Source organism: Phalacrocorax carbo, chromosome 1 (genome assembly GCF_963921805.1).
Source record: "Phalacrocorax carbo chromosome 1, bPhaCar2.1, whole genome shotgun sequence".
NCBI lineage: Eukaryota > Metazoa > Chordata > Aves > Suliformes > Phalacrocoracidae > Phalacrocorax > Phalacrocorax carbo.
In genome coordinates, this window is record NC_087513.1 from 203430187 (window position 1) to 203457723 (window position 27537).

At 39.2% G+C, this 27537-nt stretch overlaps 1 protein-coding gene across 6 annotated transcripts in view; it reads left to right on the forward strand.

Moving 5' to 3' along the window:
* The first annotated feature begins 371 nt into the window (after positions 1–371).
* Positions 372–27537, forward strand: part of PGR (progesterone receptor) — a 42451-nt gene continuing 15285 nt past the window's right edge. For 2 of the 6 annotated variants that reach the window (XM_064441318.1, XM_064441319.1), the window contains exons 1-4: positions 529–2077; positions 3298–3449; positions 18672–18788; positions 26675–26977. In XM_064441318.1, the coding sequence (XP_064297388.1) occupies positions 903–2077; positions 3298–3449; positions 18672–18788; positions 26675–26977 (1747 nt within the window). In that variant the 5' untranslated portion in view covers positions 529–902. Of the gene's footprint in view, positions 464–527; positions 2078–3297; positions 3450–13126; positions 13169–18671; positions 18789–26674; positions 26978–27537 lie in introns of those variants that run through there. The other 4 variants (XM_064441317.1, XM_064441321.1, XM_064441320.1 and 1 more) reach the window with 4 other exon arrangements.

Below are 27537 nucleotides of genomic sequence, written 5' to 3' on the forward strand. Positions count from 1 at the left end.
ACAACGAATGTCTGAAGGGGACGGTGAAAAACAGACAAAAGGCAGGCTATACTGTAGTCATTGCAAGTAAGTGAAGCTTGTCTTGCTCTCTGCTCTCCGAAACAGCGACCTACCCAACCTGCTTGCAGCCTGTGCCCAGCCTGGAATTGCACTTCTCAGGATGGCGAAGCGTGAGGACGGGGCACCTGCCCAAGAGACGGGGGAAGACATGAGAAGGAAGGGACAACGCAAGGTGGTGGGGAGAGGCCAAAAAGCGCAGGCCTGAGGCGCGGTGAGACGGAGGCGTCGGGCGAGGGATGCGGGCACGGCGAGCAATGGGAGGGTCGGAGTGGGACAGGCGGAGCGGAGGAGGGGCCGGTGGAAAAGGCGTTGGGAAGCCGCGTTGCCCGGGACCGGCTGCCCCGCAGAGGCAGAGCGGGGTGGCGAGCGCGGTCCGCGCCCCGCCCGGCAGCGCAGCCCCTCGGTAGGGGCGCGGGCTGGCGGCGGGGAGGGACGGGCCGGGAGGGGCGGGCGAGGGGGCGGGGAGCCGGCGGCCAGCCCGCCCGGGCCGAGCGGCGACGGCGGCAGCAGTCGAAGGGAGAGCGGAGCGCGGAGCCGGGGGGCAGCGACCGGCAGCCCGCCCGCCGCCGGGGACCGCGCTCTCCCGCCCCGCCGCTCCTCCCGCTCACGCTCCGATCGTTTCCCCCTCCCGTCTAGGCTGCACCGCCCACGGCTCCGTTTCACCCCCTCCGGCTGGCGGGGGCCGGGGCTGAGCCGCCCCCACGAAGCGCCATGTAAGCGGGACCCGCGCTGCCGCCTCAGCCGGCACATCCAGGATGTGAGGAGCCGCCCGCAGCCCGCCCCCCCCGCCCCCCGCCCACGGGCCGGGGACCCACCGGAGTCCAGCCCTGCCCCGGGCCAGCATGACCGAGGTGAAGGCCAAGGAGCCCAGAGCGCCGCCGCCTGCCAGAGACGGGGCGGTCCTGCTGCAGGGCCAGCCCGGCCGAGACCCCTTCCGCAGGGAAGCGGAGGCCGTCGACATCTCCCTGGACGGGCTGCTCTTCCCCAGGAGCAGCGACGAGGAGGAGGAGGACGAGGAGGAAGAAGAGGAGGACGAAGAGCCGCGGCAGCAGCAACAGCAGCCGCCGGGGGAGGAGGAGGACCGGAGCGCCCTCCCGTACCGGCCGGGGAGCGGCTCCCTCTCGGTCAAGGACCCCCTGGACACCGTCCTGGACACGCTCCTGGCGCCCGCGGCTCATGCCAGCTCCGCCGTGGCCGCCGCGCCCTGGTCCTTCTTCGGGGCGGAGGCCGCGGAGGCGCCCGGCGCCCCGATGAGCCGCGGCCCCTCGCAGAAGGCGGGCGAAGCCGCCCCGGGGGCGCCCGGCCCTTCGCAGCCCCCGCCGCGGCCCTCCCCGCTCTGGCCGGCCAGCGACGTCCTGACCGCCGCCCCGAAGCCGCGGCCAGTGGGCGCGGGGGGCGGCGCGGAGGGTCCCGCCGCGGCCCCCAAGGGCGAGGCCCCCGGGCTGGCGCCGCTGCCCGGCGGGGGCCGGCCGGGGGCGCCGGGGCAGGAGTACCTGCACGTCCCGCTGCTGCCGCTCAACTCGGCCTACCTGGCCTCGCGCACGCGGCAGCTGCTGGACGTGGCGGAGTACGAAGGGGGCGGCGGCGGCGCGGCGCCGCGCTCCTCGCCCCCCGCCCCGGACCTGGCGGGCTACGTCTGCCCGCCGGCGGACGGCAAGGAGGGGCACTTCGCCTACGGCGACCTCCAGCCCGCTCTGAAGATCAAGGAGGAGGGTCTCGGCCTCCCCACCCCTTACCCGGGCAGCAGGGCCACCCCCGCGGCGGGCTGCGCCGACTACCCGCAGCCCCTGCGGGCCGGGCAGGAGCCCGCGCTGGAGTGCGTCCTCTACAAGACGGAGCCCGCCCTTCTGGCCGGAGCCTACGGGCCGGCGCCCGACAGCTTGCCTTCCACCTCGGCCGCGCCGCCGGGCCTCTACCCGCCCCTGCCTCTCAACGGGCACCAGCCCCTGGGCTTCCCGGCGGCGGTGCTGAAGGAGGGCTTGCCGCAGCTGTGCCCGCCCTACCTCGGCTACGCTCGGTAAGGGAGGGCGGCGGACCCTTCGGTGCGGTGCCTCGCTAAGGGGCGGGAGGGCGGCTGGGCCGCGGGGTGAGGGGCGGCACCCCGAGGGGCTCTTGGGCGGTGCCGAGGCAGAGGCAGGTTTGACTCGTCGAAGCCCCGTTTGAGTTTTCAGGCAGGAACTGCCGCCGCGTCCCTTTTTCGGTGCCGTGTGTGCACCCCCGGGCGTCCCCGGGCTGTGCGAGACCAGCACGACGCGAACTTCGCGGCGGCACCTCTCGGATCTTGTTGGCACGATAACTCCCTGGGAGAAGTGAGGGTTTTATGGCGGTGGGGGGTCGGTGCCATCTGATGGCTGAGCGAGTGACCGGCTCCAGAGCGGGGGAGCAGAGCCTTCCCCAGGCTGTCCTCACTGACAGCGAGACAGTATTCGTAAATACCTAAAGATTCTCCGAAATATTATCCCCGATTTGGAAAAAAAACACCGCAGTTAATTTCTCACAGAAAAGAAAAACGAAACACTTGCATATTGATTTGTTAGAATGAACTGGCTTACTGGGGTGCCAAGATGTGGTACATTACCTAGAAATGTATGCAAAAATACCTACATACAGTGCTACAGATTCAACGGAAACCCTTGATTATTGCAAACATAATGATTAAGTAGGGTGGTCTGTTTCTTTTCTTGGAGAGAAATTCGGAAGTACTTTACACTTTCCTCGATGTGCCCATCATAGTTATTTGTTAAAATGCTGCCTCTGAATGGGAAGCAACAAATAAGATAGATTTTTCTAGCTGAGATGAACCTTAGTTATTTCCCATGTGAAGGGGATCTCTGAAATTCGATTGACTTCTGTTTGTCTCTGTACCATTCTATGTACAGGAAAAAAGTGTCAGTCAGTAGGACTTCACTCACAAGAGTTGTGGATCTGAGGAAAGACGAGCATTTTAACAGAGTTCCTAGATTATACCTTGTTTTAGCTAAAACAGATTGAACTGCTCTTAAGGTTTTTGCCCGCTCCTCTTCTGTTTAATGACTAGGCAGATGTTACAAATGTGCCTTTTACCCTAGTAGAGACAAACCCTTAAGCAGAAAGGCAGTCATACTTTTTTTTCTTACCCTTTGGTAGCTTGATTACAAATTTAAAAAAAGTTTTTACATAAACCAATTAACACAGGTAAGTAGGTAATTGTTGTAAAACTGGATATTTAATTTCTCTTAATTCTTTTTTCTTTTGAAGGCCAGATACAGAAACCAGCCAAAGTTCTCAGTATGGTTTTGAATCACTACCCCAGAAGATCTGTCTCATCTGTGGTGATGAGGCTTCTGGTTGCCACTATGGAGTACTTACCTGTGGAAGCTGTAAAGTCTTCTTTAAAAGGGCAATGGAAGGTACTATATGCTGCCATTGTTCCTAATTGTCTGAAATATATCTTTTTAGGCACTGCTAAGGACATATATTTTATTTATTGCTGATGTTTAAAACCGTTATAACTGTAGTAATGTTTTTTGCTTTGGCAACTCTGTTTAAACATTACAGTGGATACTAACTAAATTCTTAATTGATTTTGCTAGTATTATTTGTTTTACTTTCATTATTAGCTATTTATTATTTACTGTTAATCAGTTTGAGTAGGCAGAATTTAATAAAAATCTTGTGCATTACACAATTGGTTTAAAAAAGTGTAAATGCAATTCAAAGAAAGATTTTTTGGGTATGAACTAATGATAGGCAGATAAGAATTTATTTTGGCTTCATTTTGTTTTTGAAGTCATGGAATTTTTCTTGCTTGTAAGATGCAGAATTTGTCTTCCTGAGATTTATGGAAGTATTTCAAGTTTCACTGAACTATTTCAAGACATAATAATAAATGGATTTGACTTTTGTTCAAGATAGCCATTAAATTACAAAGTCGAGCTACACATTTAATAAATGAGTAGCAATGCCTGTGTTTATTTTTTCTTTTTGCATTATATTACATGCCTTGTACATAAATACCCAATGGGATTCTGCATATGAATCCATGAGCAGATTGCTTGATATAGTTCAACTGATGAAGAGGTGAAACTAATCCTACATTTTAAGTTTTGTCTCCTTTTCTGATTTTTATCTGATTCTGTCAGAACTCAGGTATTCAAATTCCTGCTCCTTATACTTAAAATAATGATTGTTACGAAGTATAGGATTCCTTAAAATAAAAAATTGCATCACGTATTTTCTTGTGATACATAGTTTATGCAGCTTTATAGGGTTTATTGCTCTTCAGATGAGAAGGGACATACTGGAAAATTAAAAGCTTAGCAAAATAATGTACTTAGATTTTTTGTTATAGTGTGCTGTTCTTCCTTAAACATCCTGGGTACTTGCAAAGTGATAACATGGGACTAGGTGGGCTAGATGAACTTTTAAGCTAGTGCCTCATTTTCTCTAAAACGTTTAATGGAAAAAATAAGAAAGCCATTAGAAATGTGTGCTATGTTGCAAGGAGAACACTTGTCTCTTAAGTCACTTAGAAGAATATATTTAAGTTTCACTGACTGTGTTAACTGGTCTCTTTGTTTGGCTTCACATTTTTGCTTTGGTTATTTTGCTAAATCAGCCATATACTTTTTTAAAAAGCTTTAGGAATGAGTGTAGTATAATTTATGAGTGCCATATTTTAAAATAAGTTTTATTATTCACTTTTCACCTATACAGTAATATTGTAATTTTTTATTTTAATTTGATTTTATGACTTTTGAATTTCATGTCTTTCTTAAACTAGTATCCAGTTGTGTTTGTGCAGTAGGTGAACCTTCTTAAAAACATATCTTACTACTGTTCAGCATAAATATTTTAATGAGGAGTGTTAAGAAGTAGTAGAAATTGGTAGTAGGACTATCTTAAGGTTGTTTTCACTGATTATTTGATCAAGCGGTATGACAAGGAAGTGTGTTTGGGTTTTTTAGTAAGAATATTCATAGAATGGACAATTACCTCAGGCTACCTGGCTATAATAAGAAAAAATACAGGTTATTGAGTCTAATGAGGAAGAACGACAGGTATGAGCAGTGTGGGCATGAGCAAGATGAACAAATACAGTTACCTGTCTTTGTGTAGAAAGTGCAAGTCTAAAGAGAGTTCGTTAGAGAGATCGACTTTTTATTTTAATAGAAGCATAGGATGTAATTACTAGCATTGAAATAATCCCATTTATGGATAGATACTTGATTTCGTTTAGACTTGAAGTACTTTTTTGTTTATTTCTTATCAGAAATAAATATGCCAAATTACTCTTCTGTAAGAAGAAACAGAATATTTAATTGTAAATGCAATAGAAAAGCGTTTAAAAATTCACACTGGGAATTGTATACACTTGAGATGTTTTTGTTCTGTAAAATGTCTTCCTGCCCATCATTTCTTTGAGTGCGAATGCATTATTCACCTTTTTAAATTTTTAGTACTGCTACAGACATGTGGGTTTCCTTTAATAATAATTCATGCAGATGTTAAAACTTTGTGAGTGTGAATTCACAATCAGAACTCTACTTTTCATATACTGTTCATAAAGTACTGATCACTATGAGAAATTAAAACATGATTGGAAATAGATGGCTTTTGCTACTTCTGGGCTTTTCTATATTTTGAGGTCTTTTTCATATGTTACAAGGTTTTCAAGTGTGTAGATAACAAGGTACACAATATAGTGGTGTTACATTTGTTGGAAAACATCTGTTTTCTATTTTAGTTATTTCTGTAGTCTCAGATATGTTGGCTGTTTCAAATCTAACAGCCTATGTATGTTTTTTTCACAGAAATTGTCCTATTCATACACCATTTATTTTACTCTCCTCTATTGTGTGGAAAATACTGTATTAGTTAAATGCATCATTTGGGATAAAATGGACCATTACATTATCCAGGAAACACCATTTTCAATCTCTTAATCTTCTTGAAATAATACCAGTATTTAAAATACTCAGACTAAACTGAACAATCGTTTAAAACTGCAGCAGCGAACCTAGAGACGTTTCTATACTAAGTATGAATTAATCATATGTTTGAATATAACTAGCAGGTACACATACAGCTTAACAGGGGGTCAGAACTGTACAGGGATCACCAAGGTGGAAGTGTAGATTTACAGTTAAATTATTTTAGAATGTTTGTTGGCAGTGAATTCTTAAATATATACGCTTTGGTAGGTATTTTCTGTCTTTTGGGCTCTTGGATCCCAATATGTGCCTATATTCAGGTTTATATTGGATATCAAGAAAAAGTTCTTCACCAGAAGGGCTGTCGGGCACTGGAACAGGCTGCCCAGGGAAGTGGTTGAGTCATCATCCCTGGGGGGATTTAAAAGACACATAGAGGTGGCGCTTAGGGACATGGTTTAGTGGTGGACTTGGCAGTGCTGGGGTAGTGGTTGGACTCGATGATCTTAAAGGTCTTTTTCAACCTAAACGATTCTATGATTCTATACATGTAAAGAAAAGAATGGTGGTAATACACTAAGCATAATTACTATAAGCAGAATCCTGAAGTAGGTCAACCAAATATGCAAGTCCTTTTTTGGGGGAAGTCTGGTATAGCAGATATGAAAAAGTTGGTGCTGGAAGTAGGGAGGAGAAAATGTAGCTAAGGGACAAAAATACTGATTTTTTTTTTTTTAAAGAAACGTTTGCATGTAGAGGTTGTACGTTTTCCATTCATCCCTTACAAAGAACTGATTTACAGTTTACACTGTATTTACATTATTGTACAAACAAATTACAAGGCTTTTTAAAAATGCTTTAAAGATCTCCTTTGTGTATAATGAAAATAACAAAAATTACTCTTACTTGTATTCAGTTAAGATATTGGAAAAGACAAAATTGGATTCAGTGTGCTGATGGGGTAGTGCTGTTCCTGTCTGTGAGTGAGAGTGATGGGCAGTTTGGAGTTACCAGTCAAAAAAATTTCAGAAATAACATTTAAAATTCTTTCAAATACGTAGAATTACTATATTTGCAAAGTAATTAGCTGTTGATGGTCAGGCATTTTTAAAATGCTACCAATATATCTAGTTCATGGTAGCAAAAGTTAGGTATAATATTTCTAAAGGGGTTTTGGGAGAATGAAGATTAGCAAATAAACTCTTACTTTCTTAGCGCTGAATTGTAAAACGGTCATTAATGACATCTATAAAGGTACCTTCATGTAAAACCAGGCAGGGCAACCATGATCAAAATGCTTGTGTAACACCACGGTAAAATTTCTGTCCTGAATGGGAACCCAGTGTGGGGGTTTTGGAATTCTGGAGTTACACTGTTGCTAACTCCTGGTTTCTTGGTGGTCTGAATTCTTGCCTTTTTGTTCAAAGCATCTCCTTTGCAGTAGTTCTACTCATAAAAAATTAAAATTACCTAAATCCTGAAAAAAAATCAAGTGTTGTGTTTCCTAGATAAAGCCCCACTTCTAATTTTTGTTGTACATTTATATAAAGCATTTCCCTTCCTTTGTACTTTGTTTATATTATTGACATGCAATGAAAAGTAGTTGCCTCAACCTGAAGAGTTTGAGGCCAACATAAATACATCATATTACAGCAGATGGGTCAGAAGCTAACTCTTGGTTTGTTTAAATACCTGGGATGCTATTACAAGATGGATATAATGATTATACAGCAGATTAATCTAGTTTTAATATGTGTTTTAAGTTCAGAGTAACAGTACTGTACAGATAATAGCATCAGGGAGCAAGCTCAACCATATGTAGGAACTAACACCTAACAAAGTGTGAATTTTTCTTCTCTCTGAGACCTGAATTAGACAAACTCAGCCTGACAGAAAGTAGGGTTTCCACAAGAGTTTTCACTGTCTGTGGGGAGGTACTTGTGGAGGAAAGTGGAGCAATTAAAGACAAGCTATGTCTACACAGTAAGAAGGCTGACACATGACTTCAGTGAAACTTTCTGATTCATGGGCTGCATTAAAAGGAGCGTGGCCAGCAGGTCAAGAAAGGTTGTCGTCCCCATCTACTCCACCCTAGTGAGGCCTCATCTGGAGTATTGTGTCCAGTTTTGGGCACCCCAGTTTAAGACAGACAGGGAACTTCTTGAGCAAGTCCAGCGGAGAGCTACAAAGATGATCAGGGGAGTGGAGCATCAACCTTATGAGGAAGGGCTGAGAGACTTGGGTTTGTTCAGCCTGGAGAAGAGAAGACTGATGGGGGGATTTCATCAATACCTATAAATACCTAAAGGGAGGGTGTCAGGATGATGGGACTAGGCTCTTTTCAATAGTGCCCCATGACAGGACAAGGGGCAATGGGCACAAGTTGGAACACAGGAAGTTCCACTGAAACATGAGAAACAACTCCTTTCCTGTGAGGGTGCCAGAGCAGTGGAACAGGCTGCCCAGGGAGGCTGTGGAGTCTCCTTCCCTGGAGACATTCAAACCCCACCTGGATGCATTCCTGTGCCCCCTGCTCTGGGTGTCCCTGCTCAAGCAGTGGGGCTGGACAAGATGATCTCTAGAGGTCCTTTCCAACCCCTACCATTCTGTGATTCTGTGATATTATGTACAGGCAATTTTGTGATGAGTGTGATTTACTATGTAAGTAGTGAAATACTGTGCATAAGGAAAATTGCTGGACTGAACAGTTGTGCTTTTCCATAGATTAAAAATCTGAAATGGCACAGTGTGCCAAATATTTAAAAAACGCCAACCCCTAACAGAAAATCCTCTTTGAAAACAGACTGAAGTGCAGTACTATCAAGAGCCTTTCGGCTGTGAAATTGATAAAGCAGGTGTAAAAAGTTCCTTGTTCTCATAACTCTGCAGGAATTTCCAATTTTTAATCCAACTTTCCAGGCTGGATCTTGGGATCAGAATTTGGTGCAGTGTGTATTGTAAACCCGATGGTGATGAAAGTTTCATGAAGTAGAAAACATGCAAACATATAAAGCATACATACAGCAAGTTCAGAGATGAAAATGCTTTTTACTTAATATGACATTTAATATTATTAAAGTTCTTTCATTTTGCTCATGACCAAAATGTGTTAATGTACAGTAAACTAAGAGTATTTCCAAATTCAAATGTACAAAGTTACTTCCATGAGGTCCTCAAATTCAAGTGGGAAATGTAACTTCTGTGAGAACAAAGAATTTGCATCATAAAAAGGGAAAGAAGGAAAACTGTACTGATACATAATTGTATATCTTCATCATACTTCTGACTTCAAACGCATTTGTTGTTCAGCTATTTGACAAACATGAATTTGATTAATTGATTCACATGAGGCACAATAACTGAGTGAGCTAAGATTGCATTCGTTTTGGTGCTTTGGCTGTTGTGCCAATGCTGGGCGTCCTACTGCCCTCTGTTGTGACTTATTACTGGTTTCCTGGTAGATGTGGCTCAGACCATAATCAGCTGCAGAAATGTGAATTACTAAAATATTTGGCTTAACTTTATGTAGTATTTTAGAATCCCTATTGAATATTATGTTAAACATATTTTCAGGTGGAATAGAAACTATTTCAGGCAGTGTAAAACTGCAGGCTTTAAAGAGCATCAGCAACTGACTGCTTGGTGTTGCTGGATACTCCTCTGTTCTAACTTCAGATTTGCACAATGCGAGTAACCTGAGCTGCTCATCTTAAGTTCACTTTACAGTGAATGGAGAGAAACAGGAACTTTTAGGAAGTAATTAATTGACATATTTTAGATGCCTACTTGGGATGACAATAACAATACTCTTAACACGAACTGTTTCTCGGCACTGATTATAAAGGAGTGTCAGGTGAGGATGTACACTGTCTACATTTGGTGAGGTGGATTCCACCCCTATCACCAAAGTAGCTAACACATTTCTGTACTATTTAAAAGGAATAAAATAAGCATATAAAATACTTACGTTATTGTAAGGATTATATATAAATGTAATACATATAAAAATATATATAAAATAATATAGATATAAACAATACTAATTTTAAGTATTGAAATACTTATAAATCATGTAATATAAGTATATAAAATGTAAGTATTTATACTCAAACTGTAATCGGCTAAAAACAGATTTAGGTTTGATGGTGTCAGTTTCCTTAAGTTGTGCATCTGTGGCACAGAGCTGGTGGTGTACTAATAAGAGGTGGTTCTTTAGAAACTACTGAATGGAAAGACTTAACAAACGGTCATTTGTGTGTTACAATCTGCCATTATGTGTAGTGATATATGGCTCCACTTCAGAGGTTTCCTGGTTATGCCTAGTCACAACTCCTGCATTTTCACAAGTGGCTGTTGCTTAACGTCAGTTAACATCTGAGCACATATCAACAACCTGGAATCTTTTCTAGTTAAAACATAGAAAGAGTTACATGCAGGCATTGAGATCCAGGAGGATAATATCCTATTTTTGTCCAACTGTTATGATACCATCTTCCCTTTTCCTCAAAGACAACATTTTATGTGGGATTTGTTGCACCAAGCTGTAGGCGTTTACAATGTGGACATCCATATTTTGGCCAATTACTTTAAACATGCAGTAGGCTATTAAAGTACCAAAATTTAGACATTTACTCAAGACAAGTTGCATCCTAAAGTCCCTGTTTTTTTCTCATACCCAAGAAGGGAGTGTATGCTACGTGTTTTGCTGGATGTCCACAATTTAGAATCTAGTTAGTGAAATTAATCCCTTCTTTATGTTTTTTTTAGCAGTTCATTGTCCATTGGGTATGTTGATCAACAGGCAGCAATATCTCGGTTTTTTGCACATTGCCTTTTTCTGCTACTCATGTTTCTGGTTTTTCTACCTTTATTACTCTTGGAATGAGTGAGTGACCCTATCCCACCAGTCCAGTTGTAGGACAAGTCAAAGAGTAAGAGGAAAATATATATTAAAAAATTAATCGTGACAATGAGCTGTAATACTTTCACTCAAATCAGAATGATGGTATGACTGAAATACAAATATAATGCTTCTTATGTTAGTAGAAGAATGCAACACTCAGGGATAATAACAGCAAATGGTACTTTAATGACATAGACCCCTGAAATTAATTAGAGTGCTTTTAAAGTAGGTTTTGTGTTCATATCCTATGGTCTATATTTATGATAGACACCTTACTAACAAAAAAGCTGACAGTTCCATCATTTTACGTATTTATACCAGTGATGTAGTTAATTAATTAAAAATGGTGACCAAGGAGAAATTGTGACACAGTGCCATAAAAAGAACTGGAAATACTGACTTGTAGAAGCCAGCATTTCCTGAAAGGTATTAGCTGTGGAAAATTTTTACTGTTATCAGTTTCTGTATTTAGACTCAAAGGCTTTATGTCTTTCAAGATGTTGCAGTGGTAAGCAATCTAAACAAACCAACTGAAAATATGAAATAGTAATCCTGAATTTGCAGTTCATGATCGTTTCTATGAAATAGGACTTAATTTTGCTTCATTTTGGTTTTCTGTTGTGGTTTTTTTTTTCTTGTTGGAAATGTCGGAGCAGGCACAGAAATTAAAAAGATTGAAAAACAGGATTGTAACTTTTAGCTTTGACCAGAAATTAATGAAAACAAGATAGCTATGTTTAATTGTTCCGTTTTGTAGACATTGTAAAAACAATGTGCTCAGGTTGCTGTCTGGAGAAGTGATTTTGGAAGGAAAAAGACAATGGTGTTGCAGCTTCACAGCAAAAGGCAGGAAGATTTTGAGAACAGGATACAAGAGAAGGAAAGAGTCAGTCAAAGATGTTGCAAACATTGGAAGTGGTTTGTTGAAGAGAAGGAAAGCAGTATAAGCTATATGGTGATCTGAAAACGCTGCTTCCCTTCTAGAGAAACTAGGTTTTTTTGGCCCACTTAACAAAAAAACCTGACAGAAGACTGTAAGATTACATGCTTAAAACCAGCAGACAGTGGAGTGGAAGAATACCAGAAGTTTGTGAATCTGTTCACCAAAGCAAAATACACTGTAAAAAAAGTACTAGGTTTGACTTAGGAATGAACATTTTCTGGTTTTGCATTCTTTTTGAACAAAACATCTTTGCTCAACCCCTTTTTTCATCACATGTAATTAAGGCAAAGGAATTAAAGACTAGCTTCACAAAGATGAAGGAATTAGTAGTACCTGCTATAATCACAAACCCCATCACTGAGTATGTAGACAAGGTAAAGCAATCAGCCAGGGTACAAGAGTAATGTTGATCATCTCCAGTGCCTGCAGTGAGTCAAACCACCTTTCTCTCCTTGCAGCCCTGGCTGCCAGGCTCTTGGATGACTTTGGATGCAATCATTCCTTATTGTTTTCACTTTGAATTATATTATTATGAAGAAAGGAATTCCACATTATTTCAGCTAGAAGAAGATTCCAGGATGGAGTATATTCATACTCTGTTAATCCACTCTTTGCCCTCTTTCGTCTATTGAATCCTAAATTCTTTGCTGTGAAGCAGATTGACATCAGTAGTAGGTCTTTAAACCAGTATGGACACCTATATAGACACCTGCTTAAGAGTTGGGAAATGAAAATTTTTATTTCAGTGAGCAAAGGGGGAAATTGAAAGCAAGTCCCCCACTAACTACCGGGCTTTTTATAAAAGGATTATGCATGGCAAGGTCAGTTGCGGATGTGGTTTTTTGTTAAGTGGTTAGAGTCTTAAGTCTCACTTAAGTGACTTTTTTTTTATTTTTAAAGAAAATGTTAACACAGAAGTGAAATTGGGGTTAAATAACGAAAAAACATTATTTGAGGTGTGTGGAATCTTGGACGTTTTAATGGCCCGTAATGGCATACAGTGACACGAAGGGTGTATTTTCAGTATTACAAACTGTGTAGTATAGATTCCTAGTTCTCCAAGATCAAAGCTCATAAACCCACATAGTGAGAGGCAAATTCAGCCCATATTTGCTATTTTGCACATTGAAACAGTGTAAATAGAAGCGTGGTTGATTTAGATCAGAACAAAGGTCAAGTTAGCTGTGTTTTCCTTTTTTGATGATGAACTAGGCTAGGCTGCTTGCCTAGTTACGGAAAACCTGACTGTCAGAGCAAGTACAGTTTACTTTTTACCCTAATAGTTGTCTTAGCTTCTAGAAGTCAAAGTTTTACTAAAAAGCCAGATTTGCACCATTATGTTTACTGCAGGTATGTAGGTGAACCTATTTTCCATTTTGTTTATTTTGAAACCATGTTTATTATCAGCTTCCACAAGAACCCAACAAGAAGTTCCAAATTTAGTTACGTTAAGAGCTATTCCTTTATTTTTTTAAACCTATTGAGTTAACTAGTACTTTTGAAAAATATTATAAATGGTAAAGCATATTGGTAGTAAATTATTGAGCAAAAATTAGAGGCTAGCTCTCAGGAAGAAAAAAGTTGGCTTTGGAAAATATCTGGCAATAAAATAATTTACAAAGAGATGCAATAAATATCTGCAGTCTTTAGACAGCAATCTAAAACTAGACTAAATAAAACACTGTATGTTTTGCAAAGAACAGTCGTATGGTGGTGGGGATAGGATGATTTTATAAGAAAGCATTGCCAGTTAAGAGTGATAGAGGGAGGCAAAACCACATATGGGAGAGAGAAAAAAGATTTTTTAAAGTACTTTCATTTGCAGACAGGAGGAACTGAGAGTTTGCAAACAAGCACTTTGCTTTTGCGCAGGGTGGCAGCAGTTTAGCCCAGATGCACGTACACAAATAACTGATTGCTTGCATCTGATACCCCTGGTGCAGATAAAGCCTTACATTTTTGATATTTTGCACATTTGCAAAATCTTTGCAACTTATTAGTTTACTCAAGTGATTTTAAGTGACTTACAGCATGCTGCATGCTGCTTCCGGCAGTATTTGGATTGAAATTTCTCAGTCCTGGAATATGGTCTGTGCAGCTTTACTGATAGCAAAACCTGTGATTGTATTTGTGTGAGTGGACCATTGGCACTTTAACCACTTCCCGATATAAACCTGCTAGTATAGAAACAGTCATTAGTCATAGTACTTAAAAATGTATTTGCCTCTTGCATTAGGACTTCCACCTTTACTAACGCAAATGGACTTCGGTGGAGGTTAAGAAAAATGCTATCCTACAAGAATCTGGAACATATGAGTAACAGCTGAAATTGTCTGTATTTTCTCCATATTCTCCATCAAATCTAGGTCGCAAGCTATGTTGATCTGTTGAGAGCGAGCTATAATGTGCACTTTCAAAAGGTGAAAAGTAAACACATATAGGAAACTTAACATTGGGTGAAGACTTCTGAGAAAGTGGCAGTTGCCAGATTAATATTTTTGTAAGAAACACAAATAACAATCTTTACTTTCTGACCTGTGCTCTAGTGATTAGGCTAATATCATCGTTTTTTTCTGTGTGTGGGTTGTTTTTTTTTCCTGGTTATAATGACAGTAGTCACATAAAACTATGGGGACTGGAGCATCTCCCTTATGAGGAAAGGCTGGAAGACTTGGGTTTGCTCAGCCTGGATAAAAGAAGACGGGGGAATCTCATCAGTGCTTCTAATTATCTAAAGAGTGGGTGTCAAGAGGATGGGGCCAGACTCTTTTCAGTGGTGCCCCATGACAGGACAAGGGCAATGGGCACAAGCTGGAACACAGGAAGTTCCACTGAAACATGAGAAACAACTCCTTTCCTGTGCGGGTGCCAGAGCAGGGGCACAGGCTGCCCAGGGAGGCTGTGGAGTCTCTTTCCCTGGAGACATTCAAAACCCACCTGGATGCGTTCCTGTGCCCCCTGCTCTGGGTGTGCCTGCTCAAGCAGGGGGGCTGGACAAGATGATCCCCAGAGGTCTCTTTCAACCCCTACCATTCTGTGATTCTGTGAAAAGATACCAAATGACAAGCTACTAGCTGAACAGGAATTTTATCTTGACAAGGGGTCTTTGGATACTTCATTAGTACATGCATTTAGTATAACTGCAGTGCTCACATATTGAAAAAAATATAGATGAGCCTAAAGAATGAGATGCAGCAAATGTATTTTCAAATAAATGTTTTAGCATCCCATGAAAACATTCCAGACAGCTTCATCTAACTGTTGTCCCAAAATTTTGAATTTAGCAAATATCTGACATGTTTTCTGTTTCTTATGCAAGCTGTCCTTCAGATGGTTGCTGCCACTTAGATATTAATGTCAAGCAAGTAGCATTTTCTCAGAATCCAGCTCTGCACAATGGTGGAAATGGTTTCAGATGAGAACATTGACTCAGATGTATCTATAGATATGAGATTAAATCAGATGACTGAGATAATAAAAAAATCCCTGACAGATGAGACTATGAAAAATACTATACAATTGAACCTTAGGTGTTTTCCAAATACCTTGCAGTTAAATCAGAATGAATGGAATACACTTTGGGACGGGAGGTCTTGGGGAGAGATTGGATAGAGGCAAGCAGAGTGGAAAACTCAGCTGTGATTCAAGCTGAGGATACGACTGTGACATTTTATAGTCTTGAAAACAAGGAAGTGGTTGACAGTAAGAATTAAGAAATGCTTGATCTTTTATCACCATAATCTCATGCAAGAGTTGGGTTGGCAGGGTTTTGGCTTTTTCTTGCTTCTGTTTTTTTTTGTTTGCTAGTATCATGGAAGCTTTATGGAAGAAATAAACTAGGTGACGACATAGTAAAGATTAGGTCATTGGCCATTATTAGATTTTTAAATACAATTAATGACATAAATGGGAATTAAATAATAGTCACTTTTTGAAGATTAAAGCAAATTCTTACAGTGTCTAAATTCCAATAACAGATTTCATTTCTTCCATCGTATGCACTGGACAGAGAGATCCTGCCTAATCTTAAACTCTAGAACACATGAACATCAAATAGTAGTTTTCAAAATTGTGATTAATTTACAATTTGTTTTGCAAATGTAAAAAAAAATTGTTCAGTCTTGGGTTTGTGAGTTGTTACCTAATGATGAAGTAATTAATGCATTTTCAGTTGAAGTGGAAGTTGGATCTACTGATAAGCGCTAAGTTTTGAAGAGGTTTTTAATAGGTGTAGCTGAACTTAAATGTGTAGCTGTAAATTGCAGCCTTGATTTGTAATGCTTAGTTTTAGATGCATAATATTTAAACAGCATTATATAAGTAATACAGGCTCTTTAAATGTGTATCAGTATAAATCAAGCTATTAATTTCTGTTTTTCCAGATAATTTCCTGTTCCAGCAGGAACAGTGTTGCCATTACTGCTTCTACCCTATCTCCTTAGCCTCCTCTAGCAGTTAGAGCACACGCTTGGCTGTTGAGTACGCAAATCAAATACTGATGTCAAGAGTGATTTCTACATACTGAGATCATTCTAGAATGTATAAACAGTGTTCTCTGAGTGCTTGAAGAATACTATTTCATGATATGGCATTGGCTTTGGCAGATCGGCATTTTTCTGTGTCATTATAGGGGGAAAAGTACAATTTGAATGCCTGTAGCATCGTGAGCTGCTTGTGAGCATTTACTGCCATACTGGAAATACATAGTCCATTTTTTTAGTTTTGCAATGGACATGGGTTATACGGACTCAGACCATGTTGTGTACACTCAAGCGATTCCCTAGAAAAGAGGTCCAGAAAAGATACCTTTCAGGGACCAAAGAAAACGCCCAAAACCAAGACACCGACAAACAAAACGTATGTGTAAGCGTTCCTTTGTAAATTAACTGTGTATTAAAACATCAGAATGCCGTAGTGCAGAGACAATCTGATGTTTCATAGGTTTTAGTTAAACTAGCAGTTTTAAAACTGTTGTTGGCTGTCAAAAGACTGAATGCTTTTGTGGCTAATTAAGGCAAAGCAAGACAACGAGAAACTGCAAATAATCCCAAGTAAGGCATGTTCAAAATAAGTCTTTTATGTCTTGGTCTGCTGCCAAAAGCAAGAGAGATTTTTATTCATTCAGTTACTTTAGGTAATGTTTCCTGTAAGAAGGAATCTGGGATTAGAATTAATGGGAGAAAGTAAATGAGAATTTCTTCTGATTTACTGCATTACTAAATACTTTTTAAATGCCAGGCAATGTGTGAGGCAACTCTCTTTATTTACCCATTGTTTTCTAAAAAAACCCAAAGGTACTGTTATAAATTTCAGGCAATCAGGTGTCTTTTACTAAAACCAAACAAGTTGTTCTTAGAAGTATGGGTAAGAAGTAAATCAATTAGCTAAAAAAATGTTAGCACAGAAACAAATACATTGTTTCACATGGTTTAGCACTAGCTCTGTTCTTTTGTTAGAATAGAATGTTTTTCCTTCTGTATTTTCATCTGAGGATTCATTTTCAGTTTGTCTTTATTCTGTGGACTAAAGTTATTGGTGAACAGTTACTCCTTTTACCACATGTAGAGAGAGGACAGAATAGGGTTATAAAGAAAGCTGAATAACAGTGACTGAGTAGAGTAATCATCTCAGATTTTTTTGCTTCTGGTGACATCAGATGGTTAACTCAGAGTGATACTGATACAGAAATCAGTGAAAATTTAAAAGGTTTGGTATTGATGTCTGTTACATTTGGAGGTCCACATCTACAATATTCCATGAAGAAAGTATCCATGATATTGGTACTTCTCTAGTTGGTTCTAGTTGGTTCTAGTTCTAGTTTTTGATCCATTTTGTTGCTGTCAGAATAAATACTTTTTTTGTTGTTTTATTTTCATGCTTTTATGCTAGGTACTAGTAAGAAACTGAAAATACAGAAATGCGTAGAGGATGATGTGCACAAGCAGGCAGGATTTTAAAGTTAAACCTTCTAGGGTAAATCTGGGCTTAATGTGAAAAATAGCTTTAATTTCTTCTTACTTATGTACTTACTTAGCTTTGTTTACTTAAAATCAATCACAGAAATTATCAATATTATTCTAAAGCAAAAAAGTACACTTTTTTCATTCTCTTCAAGTGAATTTTGGAAGTATTCAAGTTTGTTCAAAAGAATTTCAGAATGTCAGCTGAATTTAATTTTTTGTTCTGCTGGAATCTAATTTCATGAAAAAGATTCCATTTTAATATAGTAATGACAGACTCTTCCTAACTGAGTCCTTCAGAATTAAACAATAAAATAAGAGCTAAACTAAACCAAAAAGTTACAGCTTTCTTCTATTTGTCCTTTTTAGCTGCGTTGGCTGCAGCTCTTCAGCTGGTATTTCAGCAGGTCTGGTACAAAATTGCTTCTCCATCAGAGGTAGCTTATTCTGCTTAAAGGGCTCTTTTTTGCACTGCCCCAACTTTTTTGTTCAGTTTTCTGTTGGAAACTCCACATCAATCAAAGTGAAATTTACTGAAGTTCTTTAAAATCAGGAGCAATAACTTAAAAATAAGTTTGAAAGAAATTAATTGGTCTGTCCTCATGCTGATTTACTTGCAAAACATTAATAGCAAATAATTCAAGCAGTTCATACTGTCTGGTAATTATTTTGGAATTTCCTAGATGGTGAGTTTCACTCTTAAACAGGCCAAATAAATTATTATATCGAAATAGGAACATGATTATTTGAAAATTAGCATAAAATGAAGGAATGCTTTAACGGTTCAAGTATACTTTTTTGAATCCTCTGTTATTTTTGGAATATTTATGCATAGAAATAGTTTTTTCATGATAGAAAACATAGTATTAAACCTGTTTTTCTCTTGCCTACAGGGCAGCACAACTATTTATGTGCTGGAAGAAATGACTGCATAGTTGATAAAATTCGTAGGAAGAACTGTCCAGCATGTCGCTTGAGGAAGTGCTGTCAAGCTGGTATGGTCCTGGGAGGTGAGCTGCTTTTCAAATCTGATTCAGTAAAATAGGCAGTCAAGAACACTGACTTCAATCTGTTGAGTTTAAAAAACATTACTTTGACACTGTAAAGGAAATAACCACATTAAAATGTTATTTTTGGAAGAATTACCTGATATTTTAAAATTCCTTGTAATTTTTCTTTAATGAGTCTGGAAATCCTGAAACAAAATAACCTTTCTGTAGGAATCTCTCCTACAGTGTACCCTATACTGATTTTCTTGCAAGGGCAGGAGTTGTGTCTTTGGTGTGTTCTTATTAATAATTTTGGACCAGAAGATTTGATTTAGGTAAAAAAGAAGCTAACTGAAATTGACACTAAATCAAGAATCAGTACTATCCCCTTCTCTTTTCTGTGTGTTCTCCATCACTGCTTTAAGTACATGTCAACAAAATTATATCCTTCTGCTCTACCGAAGAGGACCAGGCAGTGGTTGCAGCAGCACTACAAGCTTTGCATACTAGATGCTGTGAATTCCCATCTTTGTCTTAGTTCTTGCTGTAACACATTTTTTTTTTATGTAACATTAGTAAAAATTGAGCCCTACGCCTTTGAAAACCTACAGGGAGAAAGTGGTGCAGGGTCAGGTAGTCACATGGCAAGGTTTGCTGGGCTAACATGTGGGAACGATGCATACTTTTCCTTTTTTTTTTTTCATATTTTTCATGAGAACTTAGTTATATAAAGTTTTGGATCAGCATAAAGTTTGAAAATACATAGCTAATGCTATAAGAAAATGGCTATGTAAATACGATGGAAAGAATATCTTCCTAATGGAAATAAAAAAAGGACAAAAAACTAATTTCTTTCTAATACAATTTATTTTAGTGCATCAAACATCTCTTTCTCTGTGCATTTTATATGTTTTTTATCCCTGAAGGATGAGCTGGCATTATATACTGTGCATAATTTCATTATCTTGCTAATCTGTGTTCATTCATAAGTTAAAGCATGTATGTAGTTTTCAGACTGACATTTCGATTGCACAGCTGTGTGCTTTCAGCTCCTGTAATATTGTACAGAGTTGGAGTATTCTGCACACGTGGCCGCTGTCATTCTTACACTTCATACTTTTACCGGTGATATAAATCTGTAGCTCCCAACCATTGAGGAGCTGTTGCTGGCTCTTGGTGCTTCATCCTCTGTAAGCGACAGTGCTGCAGCTCCCCCAAACAGCCAGCGGGATGAGAGGAGGGAGAGGCGACGCTGCGGAATGGGCTGTGTTCTGTATTGTACCCCTGAAGCTCCCTAGACCTTCAGCGCTGCTCCTGCTTTGAGTCGTCTTCTCCAAACTGCATTCCTCTCACCCCACAGCACTGGAGATAGAGTCTGAGAGCCATCAATCTAATTGTTGTTTCTGTCTCTCCCTCCTTCCTGCACCTTGGTCAGTCAGTGCTGCCTCTCAGTAAAAAAAATGGAGCTGACAAGTATGTTGGTGTCACTGGACTGGGGGAAGAGGGATGAAAGGAAGAGAACTTATCTTTTGGATCCTTCTCAGAGAAGCGCGGTGTTTAGAGCTGGGGTAGGAACGCATTAGAGAAACAGTATTACTACAGAGGCAGACTTTTCACCCTGAACCTGAAGGATTGTTTGCCCGGGTTGACAGAAGAGTCCCACAGGTTTGGAAAGGGAGAAGACCAAGGAGGCAGGGGTCCAGAGAGGGCTGTGGAAAACGTGGTAAGAATGGAGACTTGGGAAAGGAGGAAGTGGCAGATACAATGTCTGTCTTGTAAATTTTGGGACAACTTGTAAGGTTTAAACAACTTGATCTATGAGACATGTCCCTGCCTATAGCAGGGGGTTGGACTAAATGAAGTTTAAAGGTCCCTTTCAACCCAAACTATTCCATTATTCTAACTGGTGTAAATTAATACAGGTAAAAATTAATTCCTGGCTGTGAGTTTTGCACAGCCAAGAGTTTGATGATGATCTAACCTGAATTTTCACCAATAACTAAACTCCAAGTATTTCAACATCACAAGCAGAAGAGTATGTGATGACTCACTAGCATCACCTAGTCCTTTCGCTTCAGCATTGTTCTGCATAGTAATTCTACATAGGAAAAGTAGCCAGAAGGCTTGGCTTCATTCGTTTTGCATACATTTATGGATGCTAATTTTCCTAGTGTTTTTTAACATATACATCTTGCACTGGGTGTAGGTACCTAAACCAGAAGAAGTTGGATGCTTTTGCTATCAGTATTTATGAGACAGTATGTCCTCATTAGTTTGTCCACATATGAGAATATTGTGTCCTCATACTTAAATCAAAACTTGAGGATAAAGGTGATCTGACTCTTAGGTCTTTGCCATCATGTATGAATAGAGTAAAAAATTCCTCTTTCTCTTTGGATCACCTTTTTTCTCAGCTAGTACTAAGCAAGTGTGAATAGTTTTTTGTATTTAGAGCTAGGTTGTTCTATCTAGCCAGTTTGTGGTGGTGTTTAGCCCTTTTCCATATCTACCTAATCAAAGCTGTCTTCCATTTTTTGAGCAGACTGTTCCAGTCTAGTTCTTCTGTTTCTCAGAGGAGCATGGGATCTCATCAGATCTCTGCCCTGATACACCCACCTATCCTGTCTTCTGGAAAGAAGTGATCTGGCAGAAAATAGGAGGAAGAAGAAAACATTGAGGCAATGGAAAAAAAGAAATATCAAATGGAGCTACGGCTGTGGCATCTCTAGTTTTTTCTTAGCTGCATCAGGTTGTGTGTAGTATTTCAGGTGCTCTTAGTGATGTCAACAGTTCTGGGGGGATTAGGAAGTTGATTATTCTATGTGGATTGAAATTGAGCACTTAATACTTTCAGTAGGGGAAGAAAAGACAAATGCAAGCAAAAAAAAAAAACCCAACAAAACTAGAGTGAGATTATATTATTTGTAAATGAGGATTTAAAATTCAAAACAACAGTAAGACTCAAGATAGACTGTATAACCATAATGCTCCATCTACTGTTACTGTCATCTTTCTTACTTTTGCTCTTCTGCCATTTCTTACACTTCCTTTATTGTATCACATGAGCAGTATTTCCTAACCATGACTTGTTGTGCTATATATGGGATGCTACTGAGCTTAGATAATTTTCCCCAGAACCTAAGTGTCTGTAAGCAAATCTCTAATTCATGGAACAAATTACATACTTGGATACATCCTTGAATATTTGTAATGAATCAGAATTGTCAATACTTTAAATCTTTTCCTGTGTTTATAGACTATTTTAAGATTTTTGGTGCATTTTCTGGTTTCTGCCATTCAGAACTTACATAGATACACTTTTGTTCTTTTACTCCTGCTATTTAGTTTCTTAATGCTAGTCTTCAGTTACTAAACACAGACCTCCAATATCGCTTAATTAAAGTGAGAAAGACTAAGGTGTTACAGGATGTTAACTATAAGTTCCTAAAGATTCTTATTATAGTAATTAACTTACTGCTGGGAGAAGTACACTTATCTTCCACTGAATGTTACTGAGTGGCAACCATATAGATAGAGAATAATATTATATTACATTGTCAACAGTTCCATTTTCCAACCCTAATTTCAATGCGGTTAAATGAACCTGAATTGTTTTAAAATAAATTGTAGTCAGTTGTAAGCAAATTATAGGATAGAAACAAATAGCTTTAGTAACTGATTTCACTATATGGACTGTTTCTTCTTTATTAATATACACAAAGAAAGTATCAATGAAAACATATATTTCATAATTCCTTAAATACCGTTCTCTGAGGGAGTGTTAATTGCCTCTGAGTTTTATCATCTCATAACTGGACATGTTAATCTATCCTCTTTCTAATCTTCTATCTAATATGATAGCAGATAGCTGTCCTGGAATAAACAAATACCCAGCTCTCTTATTTCCTGTCAGTGTATCTAATTTTCCCAGGCTGACTATCACAGATTCCTTGTTCCGCTGTATTGGTAAATTATAGTTTTCTTCATTGTTTCAGTCAGCTTTCAGTCCACATTGCAATGATACACCGAGAAAAATCTGAATTAATTTTCCAGGTAATATTTTCTGAGGTAGCATCAAAGGGTTTATCAAAATCAAGATGTATTACTTCTGCTTTGCTGCTTTGTTCCTTTATTTTGTATACACCCTCCTAAGGTGTACACAGCTTGTTCTTCTACACAAAACTTAAGAGCATAGTGACCTTAAAGTCAGAGCCATAGTGTTCTGTCAAGAATAATAAATCATTGACATTTTTCACCTGATTACAGGGTATGGAGAAGGATAGTGAGATGTTAGACTTTTACTAGTAGCCCAGCCATTTTAATATGAAATGTCTACTGTCAGTAATGATTGTTTGGCAATATGGTTCTCTATACCTAGTTAAAGGAATATTAAAATAGAGAACATATTTTGTATATGTATTAAGGAGAAAATAATAACATATTTGATGATGAGAATAAGTAGATTTTATTTTTTAAATTTCTTCATGTTTTCTAGGTACATGTAGCACACAAACACTGTACACATGCTGTTTTTGGTAATTGAGGGTAAGGGAACTGTGAGTACTAAGAAACTGCTTGAGTGGTTGGCTATCTTAAAACTAATGAAAACGTTACAGTGAAAAGGTGCACTGTCTAAATATGCACAGACACGTTTTAATACTAAGATGAATACTTGTCAGAGCAGATTAGTATTAATATGATAATTAATCGTATAATTAGTATTATAGGACTAAGTGGAGCCATTTGTTTATCTTACAGCAGGAAATTATCTGGATATTTTTGTAAGCAGCAATTAAAAGCAATTAAGCTATTGTCACATTTCTGTTGTTTTCCTGATGTCCTTAAGAGTTTGCATGAATTTGACGTGGTCTCTGTGTGGTAGATGGGAAAGTTTACTGTGAGTTATTACTAGTCACCTCTCCAGTAGATAGGTAACAAGTGGAGTTGCTTTACTGGTGGCTGTTAAGCAACATAATTAGAAATAAACACATAAGAAATTCTGCAAGCCAGTGTGACATTAATTCTGATACGTTTAATCACTTGGAAACATGGGTACTTATTAACTACTAACATTTCCATGTGATAAGCACTGTTTGGTTTCTTTCTTTACTTGTTCTCTGAACTGTAAAAGTATCTGAAGCCATTATTTGAGAAAATACCTGAAATCATTATTTATGAACTATCAAATGCATTGTTCCTTCTGTTTCCCTTCATGCCTAAACAATAGTTAGTGGGAAATTCCCAGCATGTTTAGGACTATGTATAGCCTTGTTGTGATAGAAATTGGCCCTAGGTCTCTGGCCATAATATATTGTCTATTCTTTTGGTGGTTTTTTTTGGTTCAGCTGTTACATAAGGTGTAAGTTTGTGTTTCGTTCTTTACTAAGGAGTCACTCATCAGAAATATTTGTATTAGTATCACAAATGATAAAATGAGCATAAGGTTGTTGGAGCACTTGATACTAAGCTAATTAAAGCCACAGTTAAGTTAGTGGGAGTATGACTCCTGACTTCATTGGATGATGAGTGTTACTGAAGAGCCCATCACTCATATTTATACTGTCAATGAAGTGTGTTTCTTGAAGTTTTGTTTAGCATACTCCCTTTGGATTTCAAATACTTCTTTAGTTTAAGTTGAAGTTTTGCACTCTTGTGCACAGCTTTTTTGTTTGTAAAATGCATAAACATGCATATTTATGATGGGATAACACAAAATTACGTTCTTTAAAAAGCACATTTTGGCCTTTTAGATTGTGTTCCTCTGCTCAATCCTGTCTGGTTCACGAAAAAGAGGAATGATTCTCCCTCCAGTTATGCCAGTGTGCATCAAGAATAATTTAAGTAATAGAGTTTGTTCTGTATAAAATATTTAGAAATAACGTAAGAAATCTTTCCACATTTGATTTATTCATCTTGCTTGAAGTTATACTACCTGCGTACTAATGAATGGTTTGAAAAGGTCAGTTTAATTCTCTAAAGTGTACGTCTTAGGTCTTCCAAACTGGAGACACTGAATTTTCATAAAATTTGCTATCTTCTATCATAACAGAGCACCTCAATAAAATGGATTAGGCATGTTCCTCAGTAAAGCTATTTTTGTTTTAGTGTGTAGTTTGGAAGATAGGGACTTTCCAAGGAGGAAAGTAATAGATGAATCTGACTGTGCTAGCATCTCTCGATTCCTTCCATAAACAGCTGAGAAGGGATTCAGAGCTATGCTGAAGTTCAGCTGTGCTTCCCTACTCCAGCGTCCTAGGGCCTCTTTGGTGCACTGGCTGCATTCTGACAGTGCAGCACTACTTTTAACTAAAGTAAAAAGGCAGTAAGAGGTGGAGAAGTCTTTGTCCCCTTCCTTTAGGATGTGATAAGTTCCCTTGTAAATAAAAGTACCATTTCACTTGTAAATAAAAGTACCATTTTTCAAAAGACAATCTGATATGCATGTTATGAACTGGATTTTAATTCAACCAAATAGATGCATAATATTATGCTTCTATTACCTTTCACCTCCTGTACTTATAGAATGTTTTTTGCATATTGCCAATTTATAGTGCAGTTTCTCAGTGATTCAGCAATTTGATAGGCGTGGTTTTTCTTTTCGTCCAGTGAAATTTGGTGCATCTCTTTTTCTATTATCATTGAAGCATGCAACACCTCAACAAGTAACAATATTTATGTGATTTCTGAGTTTTGTTGGGGCAGAATCTTCTCCTTACTGTTTTCCGTAAGGCTGAAACATGTAAACTTTTTATTTTTCTTTGTTGGAAGAATTATGTACCCTTTGTTTGCAGTCACACTGCATCTCTCCTACTGCCCCACTGCCATCTAAATCAGACCATAAGTACCAGTATCTTTATTCTACTTTTTATTTGTTATGACACCCTTTTTTCACTAAGCAAACCTTGTTTAGCAGAACTGAGGAATTTAATGATCCAACAGGGTTTTTTTTCACCTTTGAGGGTCTATTTATAGTGCATATGTTCCATGCAGCCACCTCTACATGGATTTGCCTTTTTTTAAAAATGTGTAATATGTTGAGATGTTACTAAGGGCTATTGTCTTTCAATCTCTGAAGGTTTGGTTTTCTGTGTCTATATGGTGCACCTCCAGACTGTTTCCATGAAAGAAATTTGAAGAGTTGCTACCTAGAGCTCCATGTGTTTGCATACAAGATGTAGTATCTGTGCTTATTTTAGGAAGGCAGTTCAACTATTAATTTTCTTTTTAGTCGGTGTTCTTCAAACCACTGCAGTATGGAAATAAGAATTGCAAATACTGAGAAAGAGAAATTATTCTCTAGAAAGGGAAGAGTTTTGTAAGTGTTGACACGTGGTTTTACAGTATTTGTTGGCTTTTCACTCATCCCCTGAATTCTGTTTTCTTCTGGTAAACAGAAAATATTACAGTACGGATCATCAAAACAGAATTTAGCCATGAGATTGAAATGCCTTTGCAGGACTGGAGGAAAGGAATTTCTGTGTGCAGTAATTAATTACTAGCATTTTTGTTTCTGAATATTAGGGAGAAAAAAGAAACAGTATCCTTAATTAACATTGAATAGAAACTGGATTGTAGAGCCAGCTGGCCCAGCTGTCGGCATATGATAGAACAGTGGGAACTGAACCAGAAAACATTTTATGAGGTTACTGTAACCTAGAATTCATGGCAATAATTTTAATGGGTGGGTGCCATTCATCTCTTAGCGAAGGGAGGAGGTTATGGAGGGAGAAACTCTTAAGAATTTTCCATGATTATTTCTTAATTATACAAATAGTCAAAAATAGAAAACTTATTCAGAAGACAGTTCTAGTTTCCATGTATAGATTAAAAGCGTAATCCAGCACTGGTGGAAAATATTAATGTTTCTAGTTAATTCTTTTTAACAGATCAACAATTTTCTTTTTCAGGTCGAAAATTTAAAAAGTTTAACAAAATTAAGGTTGTGAGAACATTAGATGTTGCACTCCAGCAGCCAACAACCCTTCAAGATGAAAGCCAGTCTCTAACCCAAAGGCTGTCCTTTTCTCCAAATCAAGAAATACAGTTTATTCCCCCAATGATAAGTGTTCTACGAGGTATTGAGCCAGAAGTTGTCTATGCTGGTTATGACAATACAAAACCTGAAACACCAAGTTCCTTGCTGACCAGTCTAAATCAACTTTGTGAGAGGCAACTTCTTTGTGTAGTCAAGTGGTCTAAATTGCTACCAGGTAACAGCACTTCTTATATGTAGTGAATTGTAGTTAAGCAAATATGTCATAGGATGAGTAGTCAAAAGAGAATATTATTGTCTGCCTGTTAATTAGTTCTTAACAAATTCTAAAATTATTAACCTTCCACTTCATCAGATAACATATGCATCAATTTTAATAGGAGGGCGCTCTTAAAGGAATGCATCTAAATATTTAGACTCACTCCAAAAAACAACAGAAGACCTGAGAGTTCCTGTATGTGATCATTAGAGCAGCTTTTCCACCCTAACCCCTCCTACTCTATTATTAATTGTTTTGGTATGAAAAAATGTTGATATTTCTTCATATTTTTTATTCTTATTACAGTGAATTTTTGTAAGCAACAGAGAAAAATTGTAATAAATAGCACCAGTTAGGACTGAGCAGCTCAAAAATAGACTGGTAATAAGAAGTAACTGAATTTATGAAGATCCAAGACTGCGTTCCAAAAAAATCCCTGTTATGTATGTACATGTGCTGTATGGTCATAGGAGCCTGATCCTGGGATATATAAAAATCAATATATTGACCAGAAAGCC